Source organism: Podarcis muralis, chromosome 2 (genome assembly GCF_964188315.1).
Source record: "Podarcis muralis chromosome 2, rPodMur119.hap1.1, whole genome shotgun sequence".
Classification (NCBI taxonomy): domain Eukaryota; kingdom Metazoa; phylum Chordata; class Lepidosauria; order Squamata; family Lacertidae; genus Podarcis; species Podarcis muralis.
This window is the reverse complement of record NC_135656.1, coordinates 119,725,558-119,752,065: the sequence shown is the minus strand read 5'-3', so window position 1 is coordinate 119,752,065 and position 26,508 is coordinate 119,725,558. Positions and strand designations below refer to the sequence as shown.

Below are 26,508 nucleotides of genomic sequence, written 5' to 3'. Positions count from 1 at the left end.
AAATTGATGGCTTTTGTTGAAGCCTCTCTTTCAGCTCCTACCGAACCTCTACAATGTTGCATGAAAGCACACAAAATGCTAAATAAAGGGTTAATGCTCATGAGGGCTGTAAAACTCTGTGATGTCATATGCCTGAGGCAGTGATGTCAGTCGGTTCAGTTAGAGCAACAGGTCTGTTCTGTTGTGTTGCTGTCTGCCTCTGAGTTAGTCAGGACTCAGCTAGATTGGTAAAGAAAAGCGCTTTATATTCGTTGTATATGCATTATAACACTGTAACACCAGATGGCGCTGTGGAGTCCCATTTTTGCCTACTCGATTTCTCATACAAAGTTTAGAATGCGTTTAACTGAAACGCTTTTTTGAAGTGTCAATATCCAGCCTCAGCCTATTACAGTATTTATCTTAGATACAAATCTATGTAAGATGTACAGTGGTACTTTGAAAGTCAAACGTAATCCGTTCCGGAAGGACGTTCAACTTCCGAAACGTTCGATTTCCGAGACATGGCTTCTGATTGGCTCTTGCAATCGGAAAAGCCAACTGGAAGCCGCTTGTTGGCCGCGTTGGACATCCAGCTTCCGAAAAATGTTCGAAAACCGGGACACTTACTTCCAGGTTTTCTGCGTTCAGGAGCTGAAACGTTTGGCAGTGGAGACAATAAAAAACCGAGGTTTGACTGTATTATCAGCATACATAACACCTACCTGCATTGTATATTTAATCTCACAAGTGAAAGCACACTGACATACCTTCCAACGAAAATAGTAAAGGTAAAGGTACCCCTGCCCGTACGGGCCAGTCTTGACAGACTCTGGGGTTGTGCGCCCATCTCACTCAAGAGGCCAGGGGCCAGCGCTGTCCGGAGACACTTCCGGGTCACGTGGCCAGCGTGACAAAGCTGCATCTGGCGAGCCAGCGCAGCACACGGAACGCCGTTTACCTTCCCGCTGGTAAGCGGTCCCTATTTATCTACTTGCACCCGGGGGTGCTTTCGAACTGCTAGGTTGGCAGGCGCTGGGACCGAGCAGCGGGAGCGCACCCCGCCACAGGGATTCGAACCGCCGATCTTTCGATCGGCAAGCCCTAGGCGTTGAGGCTTTTACTCACAGCGCCACCCGAGTCTCCAACGAAAATAGGGACATCCTATTCCATTATTACTATTATTATTATTTTACTGTTTAAACCCCACCCACCTGACTGGGTTGTCCCAGCCACTCGAGGTGGCTTCCAACATATATAAAAAACCAAAACATTAAACTTTAAAAGAACTTTCCTATACAGGACTACTTTCAGATGGTTCGAGAGTCAGACAACTCCATACCCTCCAATATTTCTCCAATGAAAATAGGGATGTCCTAACGAAAAGCAGGGCATGCCGGGATCAAATCAGAAACTGGGACAGCTTCTGTAAATCTAGGACTGGAAAAAAGGGACACTTGGTCTGCACTGAGTACAAGTTATTTGTTATTTAAACTCTAAACAGAGGTGGTCTTGCATAGTTTTTATAGGAGGAAAAAGGGAACTAATTAAAGGGTCAAATTAAAGGGCTCTCTTCCACATAACTCTGTAAATGGGGGCTAGATTTTAATTCCCACAAATGAAACTCCAGGCCTGTTTTTGCTCCCCTACCAGCCACCAGAGCCCAGCATTGCAAACCCCCTCTCATTTCTTCTCCTTCAGTGCTCTAGGCTCCTTAGGCTGAGCCAAGTTATATGGCCAGCCCAAAAAGTCTTTTGCCACCAAGCCCCTCTGCCCTTCCTTCTAGATCTTCTTTCCCCATCTTCTTCCTCTGCCTTCTTCTGTCTGACTCCAGGAGCACCTACAGCTCCAACTAACTCTGCTGAATAGCACCTGGCTATATATACAGTTCTTTGGGCCAACCCCAGCCAATCACAGCGTTTCACTAAGAATTCTAAACCTACATCCTCCAATCAGAATACGCACTGCTTCTATCCTTCTTTTGCATACTGAGGGTTCTATCTCCAACTCCTCCATTTAAAGTCCTCTGGTCCAGCCCTAGCCAATCACAGCGTCTCACTAAGAATTCTGAACCAGCAACCGCCAATCAGAATACACATTGCTCCAGCCCCTCCTCAGCTGTCCGTCAAAGTTCCCACAGTGACAGTTAAACGGACTTGCACCTGACCAGAGAGAAGACTTCCCCTTCAAACACATTGCAGTAACAAATGCCGGAATACATTGCACAGTTTAAACAAGCAGGTTTTCTTCCCAGTCAATCATATTTGTATAGTTGAGCCCCAGAAGGAAAGGGGAATACTCTTTCAGACCCCTTAACACTCATTCTCTGCACAGGAGGGAGTCAGCCAGGCTGCATCCAGTGACCCCTTCCTTACCAAAGGATATATGCCTGAAAATTGAAAGAAGAAACAGTTCCGATAAAGGAAGTTTGGCAGTTAAAACTATGCAGAAATGGCTAAACTTACCAGAAGAATAAGAAATCAAGAAGAAAGACTTTTTAAAATAGAGTGAGGAAAATGTATTGACTGTTTGAAGAGACATTGTAAAGAAATCAAAACGTTGTTGTTTAGTCGTGTCCGACTCTTCGTGACCCCATGGACCAGAGCACCCCAGGCACTTCTGTCTTCCACTGCCTCCTTCAGTTTGGTCAAACTCATGTTAGTAGCTTCGAGAACACTGTCCCACCATCTCGTCCTCTGTCGTCCCCTTCTCCTTGTGCCCTCCATCTTTCCCAACATCAGGGACTTTTCCAGGGAGTCTTCTCTTCTCATGAGGTGGCCAAAGTATTGGAGCCTCAGCTTCAGGATCTGTCCTTCCAGTGAGCACTCAGGGCTGATTTCCTTCAGAATGGAGAGGTTTGATCTTCGTGCAGTCCGGATTGATGTAAACACATGCAGTAAGAGATAACTAGGGAGAGCATAAGGGGAAATTAGAAAATAGATTTGAATTGGATATGCAGTAACAAAAAGATATAAAACAACTAACCGTAGAAAGGAGGGGAGAGAAGTCAAAGTGAATTGGATTTATTGGTTATTACATTAATCCCTCTAATGTTTTTATCTGTTTACAATTTATTTGTAAATATTCAGTAAACCATTTCCATTCTTTTATAAAAAGTTTGTTATATTGATTTCTTATTCTTCCGGTATGTTTCACCATTTCTGCATATTCCCTGAGTTTTGTATCCATTTTTCCTTTACTGGGACTTCTGCTTCTTTCCACTTTTGGGCAAGTAACATTCTTGCTGCTGTAGTAGCATACCTAAATAAATTTCTATACAATTTAGGTAGTCCTGTCCCTATAATCCCCTCCGTTCCTGCTCCATCTTCTGCTTCTGGGCTGTTCTCTGCCACAGCCTCCTCCTGCTCACTAAGCCCTGTCACCTCTCCAGCTTCTGACACCTCCTCCTCCCCGTCTTCTCCCTCTGATGACTCATTGTCATCCCACCACCAATCCCTGGGCTCTGAGTCTTCTTCCCTAGGGGGTTTCCCGACTTGTGCTTCCCATCATTTCCCTGTATCCAGTGATGGCACCACCTCTGTCTTAGGGGGCTGGTAACAGAACCAGTCTAGTCTGAAATTCTGGACTCCTAGAAGGAAAAAAATATTTTCTTCTTCTTCTTCCATTCAAGAGGGGCCTCTGATTCTTCAACCTCTTCTCATCAGCTGGTTGGAAGGAGAGGGAGAGCAATTTGACCCGGAGCGACTGGCAGGTAAGTGCGAGGATGATCTGGGGAAGGGTTGTTACCTTGCCAGGTCTTGTTTTGTGTTACTCGGAAACAGTGTTTTTTCCCCTTTAAAAAATGTTTAGGGGGTGCTTTCATTTTGACTCAAGAAAATCACCATTTTATAGTTCAAATTGGGGGAAATAAATACAGTAAATGGACAAAAGCGCAAAGAACATGCATTACCTCATATTAGACTGCTGACAGCTCACGGTAACACATCCACATTCTACGCTGCTTCACACATTAAACGCTCGCTTCCGTCTGAGACTTAGGAAACACCGTGACAGGAAATGAGGCCGCCATCGGGGGTAGCAATGAAACTGACGATTCACCATGCTAGAGAAGAAACTAAAAATGTTAAAAAATTAGTTTCTTCTCTAGCATGGTGAATGCTTAGAGAAGAATGTTTAGGGGTATGTGTACCCCTGCACCCCCCAAAAAACCCCACTGCTCAGAATAGCCTGAGGCTAGATGCCTTGACACGGGAAGCGGGTGGCGCTGTGGTCTAAACCACAGAGCCTAGGGCTTGCCAATCAGAAGGTCAGTGGTTCAAATCCCCGCGATGGGGTGAGCTCCCATTCTTCAGTCCCAGTTCCTGCCCACCTAGCAGTTCGAAAGCACATCAAAGTGCAAGTAGATAAATAGGTACCACTCTGGCGGGAAAGGTAAACGGCGTTTCCATGCGCTGCTCTGGTTCGCCAGAAGCGGCTTAGTCATGCTGGCCACATGAACCAGAAGCTGTCTGCAAACAAACGCCGGCTCCCTCGGCCTATAGAGTGAGATGAGTGCCACAACCCCAGAGTCGTCCGCGACTGGACCTAATGGCACCCATCCTGAATGGTTTTCACCCACTTTGATTCCTCACAAATTCAAGGTGGGGGCGGCATTGCAGGGGGTTGGACTAAATGCCCATTTGAGTCCCTTCCATCTCCACAAGGCTACGATTCCATGAACTGCGAATCGAACCCAGAATCATGGCTTGCATCTCCGAAGTCAAGCAGGATGACGTGGTTGCCGTGCAAGGAACCGGCATGGAAAATATTACCCTGCCATCTTTTTTCTTTCGTCGCCCTTGCAGGTGGAGGGGAAACCTCCATGACGTGCTCAAAGGTCTTGCCTCTTTGTCGTCGGGTGGAAAGAGCCGTTCTGCCCTCATCTCAGGTATGCAAGGCTTCTCCTCTCCGTGGCAGAGGTGATCCAGGAAAAGGTTGCTCCCAGGGTAAAAATACAGTGGTACCTCGGGTTAAGTACTTAATTCGTTCCGGAGGTCCGTTCTTAACCTGAAACTGTTCTTAACCTGAAGCACCACTTTAGCTAATGGGGCCTCCTGCTGCCGCCACGCCACCGGAGCCCGATTTCTGTTCTTATCCTGAAGCAAAGTTCTTAACCAGAAGCACTATTTCTGGGTTAGTGGAGTCTGTAACCTGAAGCGTATGTAACCCGAGGTACCACTGTAAATGACTTTTTTAAAAAATCAGATTTTTAAAATTTAAATCAGATTTTTAAAATTTAAATTGTATTTTTAAAATAAAATGCTATTGGAGGAAAAATCTTTCTAAAGATAGTTTTCTGTTTAAGTTGCATTATAGTCCAAAGGCTATTCATCAGGAAATAAGGATTTGTTTTAAGTTTTTCTTGTGTGCTAAAACTCAGTCTGCTTTTTTAAAAAAAATTGTTTAACCACATCAGTTAACAAACATGCTATAATGTTATTGTTTTAGTTAAATAAATTGTTATTAAGGAAATGATTATTAGGAAATGATTATTTTCTCCTTCCAATAAAATACAGCAGAAAAGTTGTCCAAATATGAACAGAACTTATTAAACCTCACAATAATTTCATAATCATCTGTCTATGTATGTCTAATAGTAAAACCAAATCAGTACCGTAATTTTTGATATAACTGCAAAAACTACTCTGGAAATTTATTATTCCAAAAGTGAAACCTTCATCTGGTTGTAAATATTTAGATTATACCAGCAAGAATGTGTCCTTCTGTGAAAAAACGATTTAAATCAAGTCTTGCTGGCTAGTGATTTAAATCGTGATTTTAAACAATTTGATTTGAATCAAAACTACCCTGGTTGCTCCTCCCACTTGCTCCTGAGGCGGGGCTATGCGAGTGGCCCAACCAATCAGAGCAGGCCACAAAGAGAAGGGCAGTAGCCCCTTGGCACAAATCCTGGCAAGGAGATGCCAGCATCCTGTGTGGCAGATTTGTTTCAGCTGGGTTATTTCTTTTTGCTAAGGGCACGAGGGGATCGTCCATCTGTTTGTTGCTGTTGAGAAAACGCATCCTTCTTTTCCCAGGGTTTGGTCTCCTTTGAGGAAGTGAGTGTCTCCTTCGCCGCAGAGGAGTGGGCTCTGCTGGATCCAGAGCAAAGGGCGCTGTACAAAGAAGTCATGTTGGAGAACTACAGGAATGTGGCCTCTCTGGGTGAGGATTGTAAGGGGAAACATGGAGTTGGAAGGTGTGGACATGCAGAGGGCCGGGAGGCCAGCTGATAAGCCCCAGCTGTGCCGTCTGCTTCCATCAGCCTGTGCTCCAACTTAATCAGCAACCCGGACTTGAGAAGCCAGGGCATCCTATTAGCAGAGTGTATTATTATTTATTTATTTATTTATTTATACCGCACCCATCTGGCTGGGTTTCCCCAGCCACTCTGGGCGGCTTCCAACAAAATACAATAACCTATTAAACATTAAAAGCTTCCCTAAACAGGGCTGCCTTCAGATGTCTTCTAAAAGTTCGGTAGTTATTTTTCTCTTTGACATCTGGTGGGAGGGCGTTCCACAGGGCGGGAGCCACTACCGAGAAGGCCCTTCAGATGTCTTCTAAAAGCCAGATAGTTGTTTATTTCCTTGACATCTGATGGGAGGGCGTTCCACAGGGAGGGTGCCACTACTGAGAAGGCCCTCTGCCTGGTTCCCTGTAGTTTCACTTCTTGCAGCGAGGGAACCGCCAGAAGGCCCTCAGAGCTGGACCTCAGTGTCCGGGCTAAACGATGGGGGTGGAGACGCTCCTTCAGGTATACTGGGCCGAGGCTGTTTAGGGCTTTAAAGGTCAGCACCAACACTTTGAATTGTGCTCGGAAATGCACTGAAAGCCAATGTAGGTCTTTCAGGACCGGTGTTATATGGTCTCGGCGGCTGCCCCCAGTCACCAGTCTAGCTGCCACATTCTGGATTAATTGCAGTTTCCGATCCACCTTCAAAGGTAGCCCCACATAGAGCGCATTGCAGTAATCCAAGCAGGAGATAACCAGAGCATGCACCACTCTGGGGAGGCAGTCCGCGGGCAGATAGGATCTCAGCCTGCATACCAGATGGTGCTGGTAGACAGCTGCCCTGGACACAGAATTGACCTGCACCTCCATGGACAGCTGTGAGTCCAAAATGACTCCCAGGCTGCACACAGGTACAGTCTCTGATTGCTTGGGGAAAGCCCTGGAGGAGGAGACATAGATGGCTGTGGGGAGGCAGGGACTTTAGTCTCGGCAATTGATTTCCATGGAGGAAGACCACCAGAAAGGAGCTGCTCTGCTCATTAGGCCTGACACTCAGCCAAATCTGTGGAGATTGTGTCTTTGTTAATAAAGTGTTAACTCCTACTTGGAACAGTGTGATTTACTGCTGGCTCGCTCTTTGACAGCAAGGCAGATGCCCTACCACATAGCTGTGCCCTTTCCCCTCCTGATACCCGGTCCACTTGTTTCTTCCTTTTTTAAAAATCCATTGTCTTCATTCCATTTGCCCTTTGGGGTGGGATGGAGGTACAAAACAGACCACGTAGCATGGGATTTCTGGACGCGCAGGTCACAAGTGCCATAAATATTTGTTTTCTCTCTCTTTTCTTAATCCCATGAAGAAGGTCCTCTGATGCCCAAATCTGACCTTGTCTCCTGGCTGGAAGGAAAGGAAGAACTGCTGGCCTGGGAGGAGCCTGCAAAGAAGGAAGAGGGATTTTTCCAGAAAAAATTGACTGGTAGGTCCTCAGATGAAAAATATCAATCAGAGAGAGATCTGTGCCCGGTGAAATTGAGTGAGGGAATCAACCAGAAATGAATTTGTGCTATTCTCTCAGATATTGGCAAATGCAAAAGGTAACCTAGCACGGTGTGTAGAGAGAAAAGGGAAGGATTTTGGAGATTGTGAAATAACAAGAGCAGCTAGTCCTCAGTTTCTGCCTTGAAGCCCAATCATGTTTTCTTTTTGTTTCCTTTTCCCAAACAGAGGATGGACTTGGCTTTGAGAATTATAAGGAGCAATCCGTGGTGTCGTTGCAAACAGCTAAGCAGGAAGCAGCAACAGAGGCCTTTGGGACGCGAAGGGGACCTACATATCTTGAGGGAAATGAATCTTCTCCTTCTTTGCATGATGATTTTCATGAAATCCTGAGCGTACATCTACCTCACATGGGGAAGAAGTGCCCAGTGTGTGGGAAGACTTTCAAAGATGAATCGAGCTTGAATAAACATTGCAGAACCCACACAGGAGAGAAACCATATCAGTGCCTGGAATGCGGAAAGAGCTTCAGTGGTAGCGGAAAACTTACCAGACATAAAAGAAGCCACACAGGGGAAAAACCTTATCAGTGCCCTGAATGTGGAAAGAGCTTCAGTGAGAGAGGGACACTTATTAGACATCAGAGAATCCACACAGGGGAAAAACCTTACCAATGCCTTGAGTGTGGAAAGAGCTTCAGCGACAGCAAAACACTGAATAATCATCAAAGAACTCACACAGGAGAGAAACCATATAAATGCCTGGAGTGTGGAAAGAGCTTCAGCTACAGTAGCATCCTGAATACTCACCGAAGAACGCACACAGGGGAGAAGCCATTTCAGTGCCTGGAGTGTGGAAAGAGCTTCAGTCGGAGCACCCACCTTTCTGCCCATCAGAGAACTCACACAGGGGAGAAACCGTATAAATGCCTGGAGTGTGGAAAGAGCTTCAGTGTTAGCTCAAACCTTAGTTGTCATCAGAGAACCCACACGGGAGTGAAACCATATAAATGTATGGCGTGTGGAAAGAGCTTCAGTGCTAGCTCAAGCCTGACTTTACATGAGAGAACTCACACAGGGGAGAAACCGTATAAATGCCCGGAGTGTGGAAAGAGCTTCAATCACAGCTCAAATCTTACCTCACACCAGAGAACGCACACAGGGGAAAAGCCATTTAGGTGCATGGAGTGCGGAAAGAGCTTCAGCCAGAGCATAAGTCTCACTGCCCATCAAAGAGTCCACACTGGCGTGAAACCATATACTTGCCTGGAGTGCGGAAAGAGCTTCAGCGACAGCAAGACGCTCACTACTCATCAAAGAATCCACACGGGGGAGAAGCCATACAGATGCGGTGAGTGTGGGAAGAACTTCAGCGTCAGCTCAAGCCTTACTTCACATCAGAGAACTCACACCGGGGAAAAGCCCTTCAAATGTGCAGAGTGTGGGAAGGGCTTCAGTCAGAAAGCCCACCTTTGTGCCCATCAGAGAATTCACACAGGGGAGAAACCTTACCAGTGTCTGCAGTGTGGGAAAAGCTTCAGCCAGAGCACAAGCCTTAGCACACATCAGAGAATTCACACAGGGAAGAAACCGTACGAATGTCTTCCGTATGGAAAAAGCTTCAAGAAGAGCTCAGATGTTCCTTCGTATCAAGGAAGCCACACAGGACAACTCTGGATATATGGCCCTTTGCTTCAAAACCAAGACGATGGTGTATTGCCTATATTCTGTCCATCTGGCAAGGAGACGGATTTTGATGACAAACTCTTATGTTTCATTTAAAAGATGAACAATGCAACTATTTGACTCTTGGTTGGGTGCTGTTTAGTCCCACAGGTTTGCGGCTTCCTCTGTTTGCTAGTAACAAAATCCACCTCTTGCCTTCATCCTCTGCTCTTATTGTTGTCAAACGTTGGAGGCAAGGGTGCGGCAAAGTGGTGGCGGTTCTCTATTTCCTTTGTATCTTGTTTTAAGAGGATTCTGATGAGGCTCTGAGCAGGCTGTCCTCTGAAGGGAGGCTAAAGCAATTTTTAAACTGGAACAATTTTGGAGAACGCTGAAAAAACCTATGACTTTCTTGCTTTGTTGTGGAACTCTTAGCGTGTAGTGGGGAGCTGTTCATATAAGATAATCTACAGCGGGGAGTGATGGTTTTGGTGTATATTCGAGTGCCCAGTCTTTTCAGTATTGTTAATAAAGTTTCACAACTATGATGCCAGTCGTTCAGACTGTGACCGTATGGCAGGGTGGAGGAACTTTTTTCGTTGTGGAGGGTGGAAAGTGCTTTAGTGATAAAAGGAACACTTCCTACATATATAAAAAACACAAAAAACTCACAACAGGTTGAAATATTTTCAGTGTGTGGAAAAAGCTTTAGTCAACACCTTACTATACCCGAAAAAGCCCATGGGGGCGCTATGGAAATGTATGGAGCAGGGGTCAGCAAACTTTTTCAGCAGGGGGCCAGTCCACTGTCCCTCAGACCTTGTGGGGGGGCCAAACTATATATTTCTTGGTGGGGTGAACAAATTCCTATGCCCCACAAATAACCCAGAGATGCATTTTAAATAAAAGGACACATTCTACTCATGTAAAAACACACTGATTCCTGGACCGTTCGCAGGCCGGATTTAGAAGGCAATTGGGCTAGACCTGGCCCCCGGGCCTTAGCTTGCCTACCCATGGTATGGAGTATGGAAAAAGCTTCAGCCAGAGTCAATGCATTGCTTGAAGGTCCATCAAAGAACCATTTCAAAGTATCAAAGATTAAGATGATCATTACCATGAGAAGAAAGGGGAGGGCATACTTGATGGCCAATAGGTTTTTGCTACAACCCTTTTAGTGATTGAGATTCATGCAACTGTAGCTGATGAAATAAAAACTGAACTTGCTTTCATGGCGTGTCTGATCACTGATAAAGAACAAATCGCCCACCCTTTATTAGAAATCCTAGCTTTCAAAGTCTACGTTCTGGAGACATCTCTATTTATTTAGCAATGCAGCCCCTGCTTTTTGAGCTCCCTCCACAAAGCAGCTTCTTCAGTAATTGCCCCTTGTTTGAAAGGGGAAGTGAATTATTTCATTTGTAAGATTTTTCACCTGCTTTTAAGGACATAGGAAGAACTCTTCTGGATCTGTCTCAAGACTCACCTGGCCCAGGAATTTGTTCTCACAATGGCCAATCTGGTGCTTCAGTGGGGAGCCCACAAGCAAGACCTGAACACAACAGCCACTCTCCCCACTTGTGATTCTCACCAAATTTATAGCCTTCCTGCATGAACTTGCAGCAGTTATGCAGGTTGTTTCTTCTGTTTTTATGATGTGTGTTTATATTTGTTTCTAATCTACTGCAGTGGTACGCGGGTGGCACTGTGGTCTAAACCACAGAGCCTAGGGCTTGCTGATCAGAAGGTTGGTGGTTCGAATCCCCGCAACGGGGTGAGCTCCCGTTGTTCAGTCCCAGCTCCTGCCCACCTAGCAGTTTGAAAGCACGTCAAAGTGCAAGTAGATAAATAGGTACTGCTCTGGCGGGAAGGTAAACGGTGTTTCCATGCGCTGTTCTGGTTTGCCAGAAGCAGCTTAGTCATGCTGGCCACCTGACTTGGAAGCTGTCTGTGGACAAATGCCGGCTCCCTTGGCCTATAGAGCGAGATGAGCGCGCAACCCCAGTCGGTCATGACTGGACCTAATGGTCAGGGGCACCTTTACCTTTACCTTACAGTGGTACTGTTGCAGGAATTTATGTATAGGTTGGGGGGGATTGCCCCTCCAGCAGATATCATACACATGCAGCCCACTACCAAAATCAGCACAATCACTTTTGTGACTTTTGTGATTTGTCCCCACAAAACACTTCATCACAGTTTCTTCCTGTCTAATCAAAGGGCCTCTGCTGCACGATACCAAATGTAAGAATTCACTGATAAATGTATCTATGTACTGGCTTACGGGGAAAACTTCAGAATTTCATATAGACATGTGAGCTCAGCTACTCAGCAGCCCCTCTGCCTGAGTGATAATTCCTGGCATCCTGATACCTGAGTGCCAGACAGGTAGCTATTCCAGAAATAACAAACCCAGATTAAGACAAAAGGGTGCCATTAACTTGGCTGGGAAACAGGGAAATGTAAATATCTCTTGTTACACTTGATGGGTGTTTGGTGGAGGGCAAGGAGAACCATGGGGCAGGGTCCAGGATGCTCAGATTACTGCCATGAGACCTCCCCTTTCATGATGTAACCATGATGTATGAGAGATGTAGTTTGGGGGGAAAAACAAAAAAAATTCCTTCCAGTAGCACCTTAAAGACCAACTAAGTTAGTTCTTGGTATGAGCTTTCGTGTGCATGCACACTTCTTCAGATACCAGTTTGGGGGGTGTAACATGGGGATTAGGGACATGGGTGGCGCTGTGGGTTAAACCACAGAGCCTAGGACTTGCCGATCTGAAGGATGGCAGTTCGAATCCCCGCAACAGGGTGAGCTCCCGTTGCTCAGTCCCTGCTCCTGCCAACCTAGCAGTTCGAAAGCACGTCAAAGTACAAGTAGATAACTAGGTACCGCTCCGGCGGGAAAGGTAAACAGCATTTCCGTGCGCTGCTCTGGTTCACCAGAAGCAGCTTAGTCCTGCTGGCCACATGACCCGGAAGCTGTACGCCGGCTCCCTCCGCCAATAAAGCGAGATGAGCGCCGCAACCCCAGAGTCAGCCACGACTGGACCTAATGGTCAGGGGTCCCTTTACCTTTACCTAACATGGGGATTAGCAGCTAATAAAAGTTTGGGTGCTCTTTTGTTCAGGGCTTCAATCTTGTTCCACCTTGTGGCAGGTGGGAGTCCTGTCGCGACAGTCTTCAATATAGACCAAGCCTACTGGCTGCTGTTTTGCTCTGGTATTCCTGGCTGGTGTCCTTGTTTTTTTGTCCAAGGGAGCCCTGTTGTAAATAAAATACGCCCTTTTCCCTTATGGGGTATCCAAGAGCCCATATAGAGTCCTTACTTAGGTTCCCTATTGGTAGGAGAAAATAACAGAGGCAAACCAGAGAATATTGAGAAGCAAAGCAGCTAGTAAGCCTGATCTTTATTGATCTGTTGCAACAGGGTGCTCCCCTCACTTGCAGGAAAGGAGGAGGACCCACAAAAATGCTGTGCAAGGGCTTATAAAGAGTTTTGAAATTCCCATTCTCAAGACCACCCCCAGAAACATTACACATACATCACAGAAGGGGTGTAACCTAAGACCACCCCTCAGATACATCCCACCTACATCACAGAAATTTAAATGTTGTTTTTCTCCTGTCACAGTTTATCTCCTGTCTGGCAAGTTACTTGATTGGATTTCCCGGGGAGCCTGGCCATTCTTTTGTAGTGGTAAAATACTTATTTCCTGGGCCAGGTCACAGGCTCATACCTTATTCAAACAGGCATATCCTTGAGACAGGATTTGTGAGGAAAGAGACAATGGGGAGGCTTTTCCAGTTTAACCTTGCAGAGAAAGGATTTGGTCAGCTTAGGAATCAAAATGGTTCCAGGTTGGTCTTCCTGTGTTGATCTATGTATGTGCAGTTATGAACATTACCATATATCTAAGACCATAAAATTCCTATCACAGCCCTCAGATTTCTCCGTTAACAGTACCTCAGGTTAAGAACGCCCCAGGTTGCGCACATTTTTAACCCGGAACTGGGTGTTCCGGCTTGCGAAATTATTTCGGGATGCAAAGGAGCTCTCTGGAGGCCTCCCGGCAGCAGCTAGGCGCAGCAGGTTGCACCCCAGCCCGAATGTTAGGTAAGGAACTCTTACCTAATGAAGACTAAACAAAAAATATTCCTTCCAGTAGCACCTTAAAGACCAACTAAGTTAGTTCTTGGTATGAGCTTTCGTGTGCATGCACACTTCTTCAGATACACACTTCTGTGTATCTGAAGAAGTGTGCATGCACACGAAAGCTCATACCAAGAACTAACTTAGTTGGTCTTTAAGGTGCTACTGGAAGGAATATTTTTTTTGTTTTGACTATGGCAGACCAACACGGCTACCTATCTGTAACTAATGAAGACTAAGAGCTAAGTCCAGTGGTGAACCTGGCAAGTAAACAAAGTGAGCCTCAGCCGAAAAGCACCAGCCCCTCCCTGCCATTGCCCCGCCCCCAGCTGGTAGCAAGGTGGGTGGCACCTAGCCAAGTAAGCCCGCCCACCCTGTGGGAGGAGGGGAGTGGAAAATAGTGGGATTCTGCAAGGGATTTTGGGATTTGTTTATGTGAGTTTCCCACATGTGCCTTTGTCTCTGCTTTGCTCCTTCTTTTTGGGGAAGCTGCCTTCTGCCGTTGTTTTGGGGATTATGTGGAACTCAGTTCAGCTTCCTGGGGCTGCTGACATGAAGAACAGCAGCAAAGGCAAGAGAACCGTGATAACCGTTGAGGTAAAGAAGGAAATTATTTCCGTACACGAAAGTGGGGTCCGTGTAGGTGATCTGGCGACGCAGTTTGGGATGCCCAAATCTACAATTAGTACCATCATAAAAAAGAAGGATGCCATTAAGGGGGCCAATGTTGCAAAGGGTGTTAAAACGCTCAAGCAACGGACACAGACGATGGAAGAAATGGAAAAAATGCTTTTAATATGGATAACTGGGAAACAGGAGGCCGGTGACAGCATTTCTGAAAGCATGATTTCTGAAAAAGCTTTACAGTTGCATGCTGACCTCATCGCAAACACCCCTGGACCAAGTGCTGAGACGGAGAGTTTCAAGGCAAGCCATGGGTGGTTTGAAAGATTTAAGAGGAGAACTGGCATCCACAGTGTTGTGAGACATGGTGAAGCTGCCAGTGCCAACCAATTAGAGGCTGACCAATTTGTTTTGGAATTTAAAGATTATGTTGAGTCGCAGGGCTTCGTTCCCCAGCAAGTTTTCAACTGTGACGAGACAGGTCTCTTTTGGAAGAAAATGCCAAAGAGGACTTATATAACAAAGGAGGAGAAAGCATTGCCAGGGCACAAGCCCATGAAAGACAGGCTGACCCTTTTATTTTGTGCAAATGCAAGTGGAGATTTTAAGCTGAAGCCTTTGCTAGTCTACCATTCTGAGAACCCCAGGATATTTAAGAAAAACAAGGTCATAAAAAGCAAATTGCATGTGATGTGGAGGGTGAACAGCAGAGCTCGGGTAACCCGGCAATTTTTTATTGAGTGGGTTCATGAAGTGTTTGGGCCAAGTGTGAAAAAATACCTCCAAGACAAAAATCTTCCACGGAAGTGCCTGCTTGTTATGGATAATGCTCCAGGTCACCCTCCAGGATTGGCGGACGAGTTGATGGAAGAGTTTGGTTTTATCAATGTAAAGTTTTTGCCCCCCAACACGACTCCCCTCATCCAGCCCATGAACCAGCAGGTCATATCAAATTTTAAGAAGCTTTACACCAAAGCACTGTTCCAAATGTGCTCTGAGGTGACCTCGGACACAGATCTAACCCTAAGAGAGTTCTGGAAGAATCATTTTAATATCCTCCATTGCTTACATATGATAGACAAAGCATGGAGGGATGTGACTCAGAGAACACTGAAGGCAGCGTGGAAGAAATTGTGGCCAGATGCTGTCCAGGAACATGGAACGGAGGCTGTTGAAGAGGATGCTCCTATTGTTGAGGATATTGTGTCTCTGGCAAATTCCATGGGCTTGGAAGTGAGCGGTGCTGATGTGGAGGAGTTAGTGCAGGAGCACAGGACTGAGCTCACCACAGAAGAACTTCAAAACATTCTGACAGAGCAGCAAAAGCCGGCAACAGAGGAAATTAAGCCAGCAACTGAGGAAATAATTTCGTTGGAGGAGGAGAAGGAGGAGAGCAGAGAAAGTGCACCTACAGCAGCAATCAAAGAAATGCTTGCAAAATGGGCTGAAGTGCAAGCTGCTGCTGAAAAATATCACCCTGATAAAGCTGCTCTAAGTCATGCCACTAACATCTACAATGATATCGCTATGTCTCACTTTATAAAAACCTTAAAACAACGGCAAAAGCAAGTCTCAATTGGAAAAAAATTGGTAAGGAAAAGATTCAGTGAGTCTGAACCAGGTGGTAGTGGTGTAGGTGGCAGTGGAGGACCCCAGCCCCCCAGCCAAACAATGACTATCATCAGTGCAGGTAAGAGGGGGGGGGGAAATCACATTTTAGTTTTTAAAAAATCATCAATACGCTCAAGGATGCTTAGATGAGATGGCCAAGAGATGGCCTACCAGAGAAGAATGGCAGGTCAAGTTGATGGATTATGCCAAACTGGCTAAAATGACCAGAAAAATTAGAAATCAGGGAGACCAAAATTTTAATTGGGAATGGGGAAAATTTATAATTTATTTTAAAAACCATTGTAAACCGTTAAAATTGTTAGTAGGATTGGAATAACACTTTTAGTTTAATGGTGAATTTTGGACACAATGGAGAGGTAAAAGATTTGGATTTTCATAAAAGATGCAGGAGGAAATGATTGACAATAAGACCCACAAAGGGATGGAAGGGAAGTCCAGGAGATTTTTGGGAATCTTGTTTCTGTGTTGTATGTTGGATGCAACTGTAAAATTTTACTCTGAAATGGATCCTATAGCTCTGATCCAGCAGGCTTTTCTCCTTATGTCCAACCAGGTGGACTTTAAAAAAAAGTCTTCTGGGATTATGCTAGCTGGAGATTTAGGATCATGACCTCAAGAGCTGGTGGCCCCCAGGCATAAGAGCCCAGCTGCCAGAACTTGATTTTGGGAGCCCTGTGGGACAGAAATAAGTGAGCTGCCTGTTATGTTCAATATCTGGGCATTCTCACTCTGGACCAGCCAACCCGACTCCCTCCAAATGAGACAAACACACCATTTTTTATTTTTTTAAAAGCCTGTTGCAGGACAAGGACAAAAGAGCGCGACTAAAAACTTTGCTGGGTGGCTCAGAAAAATGTCCACCCTCATCCTCCCTGTGTGGTGGACTCTCCTTCCTTGGGGGTTTTGAAGCAGAGGTTGGATGGCCATCTGTCAGGGATGCTTTAACTGAGTTTATTTTAAGGGGGTTGGTATAGATGACCCCCAGGGGTCCCTTTCTATGATTCTCTTTAAATGTTTCTGGGCTCGAGACAAAGTGCAAGCAACTTGTCTTTCCTTGCCTTTGAGCAATGAGGGAACCAGAGGAGGATCGCTCCCGGCTTCCCCAGGAAGGATCCGGGCGCGATGGACGAGGACCAGGCGGCTTCTGCCGCCGCGCCCCTCAAGGGTTAAACGCACTGAGCCCCGCTTCCTAGAGGGGCAGGAAGTTGGAACGTTGCGTCGGTGGGGGAAGGCGACGGCGAGCGCACAGGTCCGGCATTGGCTTCCGGAAGGGTGACGTTCCGGGCGGAGGTCTGAAACGTCGGAGAAAAGGGCCGGGCCGAGGAGGTGAAGGTGCAGCCCCCGGGGGGCGGGGCGGGGCGGGGGCCGTGCTGGGAGGGAGACAGAGGAGAGACCCCCCCTCCACCTCCCTCTCGAAATCCACAGGTTGTGGGGCTGGGGCTTGCAACATGGCTGCAAAAAGGGACCCGCCCGCTTTATAGCTGGCTCTGCAAGGCCATCGTATATGGGGGGTTATTATTACGGTATCAGTGCTTTTTTTCTTTTTAAAAAAATGTTTAGGGGTACTCTCATTTGACTCAAGAAAATCGCCATTTTATAGTTCAAATTGGGAAAAATAAATACAGTAAATGGACAAAAGTACAAAGATTCACAAAATGTTTAGAGGTATGCGTCCCCCCAGAAAAAAGCACTGGTGGTTATTATTATTATTAATTGTACATGGGGGTTGTTGTTGTTGTTGTTATTTATTCATCATATATGGGGTTATTGTTAGTATTATTCATCGCAAATGAATAGTATTATTGTTGCATATGGGGGTTATTATTAGTCGTATTAGTATCATCGTAAAGGTAAAGGGACCCCTGACCATTAGGTCCAGTCGTGGCCAACTCTGGGGTTGCAGCGCTCATCTCGCTTTATTGGCAGAGGGAGCCGGCTTCCAGGTCATGTTCTGGCGGGTCATATTCTGGCGAACCAGAGCAGTGCACGGAAACGCCGTTTACCTTCCCACCGGAGCGGTATCTATTTATCTACTTGCACGTTGAGGTGCTTTCAAACTGCTAGGTTGGCAGGAGCAGGGACAGAGCAACGGGAGCTGACTCCGTCGGGGGGATTCGAACCACCGACCTTCTGATTGGCAAGTCCTAGGCTCTGTGGTTTAACCCACAGCGCCACCCGTATCCCATCATCATTATAGAATCATACTATTGTAGAGTTGGACGGGACGGGGGGGGGCAAGGCATGGGGAGCTCAGCAGAACTCAGCAGGCAGCACTAATCATAGAATTGGAAGGAACCCCGGGGGTCCTCTTATCCAGCCCCCCCTGCAATGCAGGGATCTCTGCTGAAGCATCCATGGCAGGTGGCCCTCCAGCCTCTGCTTGGAGATCTCCAAGGAAGGAGAGTCCACCACCTCCTGAGGGAGACATTTCCACTGTTGAACATCTCTTACTGTCAGAATTTTTTCCCATATGTCTGGTTGGAATTTTCTTTCGTGTAACTTGAAGCCTCTTGTTTACATCTTCTCCATCTCCTCCCCAGGCAGCACAATGGCGTCAAAGGCACTACCAGGATCCTCCCTCCTTTGGGGTGGAGCAGAAAGAACAGGTGTGCAGTCATCTCAGGTAAGTTAGGGACCACCTAGGAGAGATGTAGGGGGCAGCCTGGACACCTCCATTCTGTCTCACTATGCTGTGGGAGGCGGGGACTGAAAAACATTCCCCTTTCTTCTTGAGGCCCAAAGATATGAAGATGATCAAGCGAGAAGGCGGTGGAAATGACTTTTCTTGAAAGTCTTGAATCTAGCAAAAAGGAAAAAATAGCAAAGCTGATTTGTTTAATTTGTATGCCGCCTTTGTATGTTGAGAAATCTTTAAGCCGTTTACGTAGCAGATACCAATGGGTGGTTTTCAATTACCTCATTCCGTCAGTTCAGGGATTACTGCTAGTGTGGCAGGATTCCACCCTGCTCATGTGCTGCCCACTCCCCATATGTGCTCCAGAGAGTTGGGAGACCCCCTAGCACAGATGGGGGGGGAGATGGGGGGAATTCCATTGCACCAATAGAAACCCCTGTGCTGATGGAATGAGTGCCTTATCGCTATGCTAAATGCAACGGTGTGTGTGTATAAGTTAAAAATAAAGCTTATATATTAAGTACAACTCGCCTTTCAAGCAACTCAGTATAGCGATGCATCGTTCAAAACAATGCACAGAAAAATTACAAAAAAACCCACATCATTTTGTTTATTATTCTACTGGGGAAAACAAAAGACATACCTCAGACAAAATCGTATCTCAAAAGAAAAATACATCAAGATACAACATTGGAATACAACAGAATCACAAAACACACAATAACACACAAACATACAGGGTTTTTTTTTTAAAAAAAACCATGAATATTATAAATGAATGAAAAAACCCCCCACAACTTAGTAGCTTAACCACCCCTCATTTCAAACAGGGAGCAATGGTGTATGTAGGGAAGCTTATTTCTGAGTAGAGAATATGTGCTTCTTTCAGTGTCTGGTGTCCTTTGAGGAGGTGGTTGTGTCTTTCACGAAAGGGGAGTGGGATCTCCTGGATCTGGGCCAAAGAGCTCTCTACAAGGAAGTCATGCTGGAGAATTATGAGGCTTTCATCTCTTTGGGTAAGGACAATCGTCCCTTGGTGGACTGACGCTAAAGGGGTAGATTCCTATTCTTGGAATTTGTCAGTGTACTGCAGAGATGCCAGTGTGGAAACAGATGGCAAGGCTGTGGGCCCACAATGCGTTTCCCGGACCTGACTAATGCCATATTGAAAACTGGCAAAACACAGTTTTTGGAGATGTAAAGCTTAATGGGGTTTCACTTTTCCCTAACATGAACACAACATTTGTTTTTCTCCTCCTCTTTGTTGGAAATATGAAGGCAAGGGAAAACGGGGGACAGTTTTCTCCCCAAATTTTCCTCTCTCCCCCAATTTTTCGGAAACAAATTCAGAAAAAAACCTTGGAAATTCCCCAGTTTTTCTTCCTTTCCCCCAGGCCTTCATAGCTCTACTCCTTGTTTCCTCAAACAACAGGTGTGTGTGTGTGTGTGTGTGTGTGTGTGTGTGTGTGTGTGTGAGAGAGAGAGAGAGAGAGAGAGAGAGAGAGAGAGAGTATTTGACCAGAGACTAGGCCAGATCTGATAGGCCTTTTCTGTGATTCAAGAGAGTGGTTCTTAGGTTCTCATGGGGAGGAGTAATGACCATCAGGTTGAGGTGTCCCATACGCAGAAATATCCCCAAACTAAAACCCAAGTATCAGATGAATTCCACTGAGTTCAGATTCCCCTCTCCTGTTTGTTGGCAGCATATATAAGAACCTGCCTTTCCCTGCTTCGGAGGACATAGGAGTGGGTGGACTTGGAATGCCAAAGTATTTTCTACCCCAAAACAACATGTCTTTCAGTTCCCTTGAAAGGATTTCCCAAACCAGACCTCATCTCCCGGCTGGAAGGAGGAGAGGATCCATTTCTCTGGGACTCCAAGGATGAGGAGATGTCTGCAGCAGGTACTTTCTTGGGAGTCTTGCGGGGCCGTTTCATTCCCTGGGAATTGAGGAGGGGATTCCTTCGTGAATTTTTCAGCTTCTGCTTAATCTCACCAAAGATTGACTGAATCATCCGGCTGCGGGTTCTTCCTCGTAGACACACCTTGAGGCTTCACCCTCTTAACTCATGTCGCTGGCTCTCACCCCAAAGCTCCTGTGAGGTTTGCCTCTGAGGCTTCTTCAAGTCGGTTTATTTATTTATTTATTATAGATCTATATTTTTATGGGCAGTATTGAGTTGAGTCCTCCTCCCCAGGCTCCTTCATTGCATATTTAGGCACCAGGCAAAAACATTCCTCTTCTCCTTTCTTTATAAGGAAGGAGATTCCAGTTAAACATCAGGAAGAACTTTCTGACAGTAAGAGCTATTTGACAGTGGAACAGTCTCCCTCAGGAGGTGGTGGACTCTCCTTCCTTGGAGGTTTTTAAGCAGAGGTTGGAGGGCGTTCTTCCTGATGTTTCGTCAGAATCTCCTTTCTTGTAACTTGAAGCCAAACGTTTCAAGGTTTCCAATAGCAATGTATTTTAGCCATCAAAGGCCTGGGTGAACAGAAAGGTTTTTAATCTCCTCCTCCTTCGAGCCAATAAAGAGGACAACAGATGCACCTCATCAGGGAGGGCATTCCACAAATGGGTGACCACCACCAAGAAGGCCCTGCCATGGGACAGCACCAACCGGGCAGCAGCCAGTGCCAGCAACATCATCAAGGCCTCTCCTGCCAATCGCAGGGTCCCAGATAGCTGATATTGGGGGATTGTCTGATACCCCCTTTGCTCTGGAACTTGGCTTCTGACTCTGTTGGACCACCCACCTGCCCCCGAGCCCAGTGTCAGCCAACTCCCCTGGAGTCCCACCTCCTGAGAGCCTGCCTAAAGTCAGGACAATGTACATATGCAATAGGCAATCTTTATAGAATTCCTTCAAACCATAACAAGTACAAAATGAAATCTTTAGTCTCAGATATTGACTACTGTGACTACATTATTACATTATTATTGAGCAGTGACTACATTATTACATGAGCACTGTTCCACAGCATTTGATATTTTCATTTACATACATTCATTTGAAATGAGATGGGTTTATGAAGCAATTCTATATCCTCCCACCACGCTGACGAAGAATTCTACGAAACAGTAGTCAATATCCGGAATCACTGTTCTGTGTTGGACATCATATTTGCTGAATACACAAAGCTTCACAGCTTGTCTTTCATCGTACAAAGTCTGGTACCTCGCTTCATTTAAAGATTTTCAGAGACTTTGAGCCTAAAGATTTCATTTTGTACTTGTTATGGTTTGATGGAGATGGAATTCTATAAAGTTTGTTTATTGCGTATGTACATGGTTATTGTGTAGGCTAGACATTGCTGACATTCTCTTTGCAACACAGGGGTTTGTTTGGTTACTTAAAGTCAGGACAAATCAGTTCGCTGGCGGAAAGATTGCAATACGAAAGCTCACCCCAACAGCTGCCCTTCCTAGACTACAATTGTAGAACAAATCTTCATCTAGCTGGATGTAACTTGGCGTACAGAACTTCAGAACAAACCTTTGTAGCGACTGTTTTGGTATCTGATCAATTGATTTACCCTCAAAGCAACAGCAACCACAGAAGAGTGAGCTTTTCCCCAAGATGGTTTTTCTTGTCTACCCCATTATGTTAAAATTACGGAAACTGATATGCAGAAATCAAGTGGGGAATGGACCTGAAATGAATGTGTGTTGTTCTCTGAAATTCTAGCATACGCCAAAGGTAACCTAGATCTCAGCGCAGCAGTGTGTAAAGAGGAAAAAGGGAAGAATATTGGAGATGTTGACCAAAGATAAGTTGCTAGGTCTATAGTTTTTACCTTGAACCCCTGATGAGATTTTCTTTTCTTTTCCCCAGCAGGTGAAGGGGAAGAATATGAAATTTACAAGGAGCCATTTCTGGTGCCTTTGGAAAGAGTCCAGCAGGAAGCGGGGAAAGGGGTGTTTGCAAAGCGAAGGAGACCTAAAATGCTGGATGGAAACAACTCCAGGGATGAGAGGACTGGATCCTCTGCTTCTCTGGGTGAGGAAATCCTGAGCTTGCGTGTATTTCACAAGGGAAAGAGAAGGAAAAGCTATCCATTGGGTGGGAAGACTTTGACAGAGGAATCGAGCTTGAGTCACCAACACAGTGCCCACCCAGAGGAGAAACCGTACAAATGCCTGGAGTGCGGAAAGAGCTTTAGCCACAACGTGAGGCTTATCGCTCATCAGAGAACCCACACAGGGGAGAAACCGTTTCAGTGCCCTGAATGTGGAAAGAGCTACGCTGAAAGAGGGACACTCATGATACACCAAAGGATCCACACAGGGGAGAAACCTTATAAATGCGAGGAGTGTGGCAGGAGCTTCAATCACCGGTCCAATTTTACTTCACATCGGAGAACTCACACAGGGGAGAAACCTTTTAAATGCATGGAGTGTGGGAAGAGCTTCAGCCAGAGCACAAGTCTTACCACCCACCAGAGAATCCACACAGGGGAGAAACCATTTAAGTGTACCGAGTGCAGGAAGAGCTTTAGCCGGAGGTCAAGGCTCACCTCTCACAAGAGAACTCACACTGGGGAAAAGCCCTTCCGATGCCCAGAGTGTAGGCAGAGATTCAGTCAGAAAGCCCAGCTTTATTCCCATCAGAGAATCCACACGGGCGAGAAGCCGTACCAGTGCCCCCAGTGCGGGAAAAACTTTGGTCACAGCACAAGCCTTAGCGCTCATCAGAGAATGCACACAGGGGAGAAGCCGTACGAATGTCCACAGTGTGAGAAAAGCTTCACTTACAGGGGGAGCCTTATTGCTCATCAGAGAAGCCACTCCCTGGAGAAGCCAAAGGAGTGCCTGCAGCCTGGGAAGGGCCTCAAGGAGAGATCAAGCGCTTCTTCACATCAGAGAGGCCACACAGGAAAACTCTGGATATACGGTCCCTTGCTTACAAACCCAGCTGACGGTTCAGCGCCGGTTCCTTGTTCATCTGGCAAGGAGACCGATATTAATGGGAAATTCTTTGTTTTATTTAAAAGATGAGCAGTTTGACTCTTGGGCAAGTGCTATTCAGTCCCATCACTTTGTTTCCTTTTGCGTTTGCGAGCTATGAAATTCCCCTCTTGCCGTCATCCTGTGTCGTTATCGTTGTCAAATGTTTGGGGCAAGGCTGTGGCTAGGCAGCCTCTCTGAGCAGCACCCACCAAAATTTTAAAAGGACCATTAAAAAAATCAAAGATTAAAAACTTTCCGATAGAGGGCTGCCTTCAGATGTCTTCTAAACATCAGATAGTTATTTATCTCCTTGACATCTGATGGGAGGGCATTCCGCAGGGAGGGTGCCACCACCAAGAAGGCCCTCTGCCTGGTTCCCTGTAACCTCAATTCTTGCAGGGAGGGAACTGCCAGAAGACCCTCGCAGCTGGACCTCTGTGTCTGAGCTGGACGATGGGGATGGAGACGCTCCTTCAGGTATACTGGACTGAGGCCATTTCAGGCTTTAAAGGTCAGCACCAATACTTTGAATTGTGCTGGAAACGTACTGGGAGCCAATGTAGGTCTTTCAGGACCGGTATTATATGATCTCGGCGGCCGCTCCCAGTCACCAGTCTACCTGCCGCATTCTGGATTAATTGTAGTTTCTGGGTCACCTTCAAAGATAGCCCCACGTAGAGCATTGTTAGGTGATGCCCTTGTTCCCCTAGCAGAGCTACATTTCCCAGAGTGGCTAAAAAGGCTATCCCTCTTGCCAGGGAACTCTAGGATTTGTAGCTCTGTGATACTCCCACAATTCTTTGGAGGAAGCCATGACTGTTTTAAAGTGGTATCACGGTGATTTAAATGCATTGTGGCTTCAGTGTTGCTGAGGAAAGGCTGTTACGTTGAAGGGAGCTGAAAGCAGTGTCCCCCCCCCCCCCCCATGGAACAACTGGGAATTTTTGGAAAGCTCTGCAGATGGGGCGGGGTATGCTTTTTGTGTGTGTGTGTTTTTTGTAACTCTAATGTGTAATAGCAGTTTTTAATGTAAGACAATCCATTGCATTGGATTTCTGTGCATACTATAGAGCTCAGTGCTTTCAATCTCTTTCTGGATTCCGCAGCATTTTAGAGCTTGAATTTTACACAATTGCATTTGTTTAAATAAAAGCAGAACTTGCTTTCAGGACATCCCCCCTTCATTAGAAATCACTGCTTTCGAAATTCTGGGTTTGCACTTTGTCCATGTTCTGGAGCCACTTTTTTTCCATTTATTTAAGCACCTGCACTCTGCTGCTTTTTGCGGAACTTCCGTCATGTAGCATCTGGGATTTTTTTATTAACTACTTGCCCTCGTTTGAAAGGGGAAATGAATATTATTTTTAAAATTTCCTAAGGTTTCCTCCCTGCCCATCACCGTACGGTCACAGGGAGGGCAGATTACAACCATTTAATAGGCAATCAGTGCTTTTTTTCCTTAAAAAAATGTTTAGGGGTACTCTCCTTTGGACTCAAGAAAATCACTATTTTATAGTTCAAATTGGGAAAACTAAATACAGTAAATGGACAAAAGTACAAAGATTCACAAAATGTTTAGGGGTATGCAGAGCCGTCTTTCCCATAGGGCTTAGTGGTTCGTTGCGCCAGGGCGCTGGCCTCTCAGGAGCGCCCCAGCGAGTGGGGGAGCTTTGCAGCTCTGCCGGCGGCCTCCCCTTTCCCTGCACGCACGCCAGCTGCGCCTCGCCAACCATATGGCTGGCGGACGTGCAGCTTGCCTCCCAAACCTCCGCGGGAGGAGAGCGATCCCTGCAGAGGCTTAGGATGGAAGCTGTGCCCCGCCAACTATATGGCTGGCTGGTGTGCAACTTCCTTCCCAAGCCTCCCTCCCTCCCTCACCGCACACCCCCAGGCTCCCCTGCGGGAAGGCAGCGTCTCCCTCCCTGACCCCACACCCCCAGTCTTCCCTCAGTAAAGTAGCATTTATTACTACTTGGGAGGAGGCGGCGGCGGCAGCAGCAAGATGAACATTTGGGGGCACTGGGTGGATCTTTGCACCCCGGTGCCGCATATGCTAAAGACGGCCCTGGGGGTATGCGTACCCCTGCGTCCTATCCAGAAAAAAGCACTGTACACATTTATGAAACAGGTCAAAACTGTTGCAGGCGTAACAGTACAGGATGAATTCAACAAACGATGTGGGCCCCACAAAGAGAATGCCTTCTCTGTCAAGGACCAAGAGGAAGAAATTCATCTTCTGCACCAGCGAAGGGGTGCAGACAGGGTGGCATTGCTCCCTTCCACCAGCCCCCACATTTAAGTGTTACTGTGGGTTACTCAGAAGATGGGTGGCAAGGCATGGGGGCCTCAGCAGGCGGCATCAGTAATAGAATCATATCTCCTCTCAGTCTCCTCTTTTCCAGGCCAAACATACCCAGCTCCTTCAACCATTCCTCTCAGGCTTGGTTTTCAGACTCTTCATCATCTGCACACCTTCCAGCTTCTCAACATCCTTCTTAAATTGTGGCACCCAGAACTGGGTCTGTTTAGCCTGGAAAAGAGGAGACTGAGAGGAGATAGGATAGACATCTTCAGATATCTGAAGGGCTGTCCCATGGAAGGTGGAGCATGCTTGTTTTCTCCTGCTGTGGAGGGTAGGACTCGAACCCATGGCTTCAACTTACAAGAAAGGAGATTCCGACTAAACATCAGGAAGAGGTTTGTGACATTAAAAAATGTTTGACAGTGGAACGGACTCTCTTGGTAAGTGGTGGAGACTCATTGGAGGTTTCTAAGCAGAAATTGGATGGCCATCTGCCATGGATGCCTTGAGATTACTGCATTGCAGAGGGTCAGGCTAGATGACCCTCAGGTTCCTTTCCCACTCATGATTCTGTGATCTGTGCAGTACATAGTTATACTATGGAACTCCGGCAAGAGGCAGGTATGGATTAGACACAGAAGTAGACAATTTCGTGAAGGAAAGAGCTATCCAGGTACAAATTCAGATATGTTCTACCTCCCTGTCAATGCTGCTTCTGAACACCAGTTGCTGGAAGCCACAGGATGGGGCGTGCTGTCGCACTCAGAACCTGCTTTTGGGCTTCCCATTGAGGCTGGGACCAGAATTCTGGACTAGATGGGCCACTGGAGTGGC

At 46.4% G+C, this 26,508-nt stretch overlaps 1 protein-coding gene across 1 annotated transcript in view; it reads left to right on the top strand.

Annotated features, from left to right (window-relative positions):
- LOC114592412 (uncharacterized) overlaps positions 1–24,543 on the top strand; it is a 30,278-nt gene extending 5,735 nt beyond the window's left edge. Inside the window, exons 4-10 of the mRNA XM_077923446.1 lie at positions 3,611–3,691; positions 4,785–4,867; positions 6,018–6,144; positions 7,576–7,692; positions 7,941–9,378; positions 10,108–10,153; positions 22,494–24,543. Of these exons, the coding sequence (XP_077779572.1) occupies positions 3,611–3,691; positions 4,785–4,867; positions 6,018–6,144; positions 7,576–7,692; positions 7,941–9,378; positions 10,108–10,153; positions 22,494–23,420 (2,819 nt within the window). The 3' untranslated portion in view covers positions 23,421–24,543. The remainder of the gene's footprint in view (positions 1–3,610; positions 3,692–4,784; positions 4,868–6,017; positions 6,145–7,575; positions 7,693–7,940; positions 9,379–10,107; positions 10,154–22,493) is intronic.
- The last annotated feature ends 1,965 nt before the right edge of the window (positions 24,544–26,508 follow it).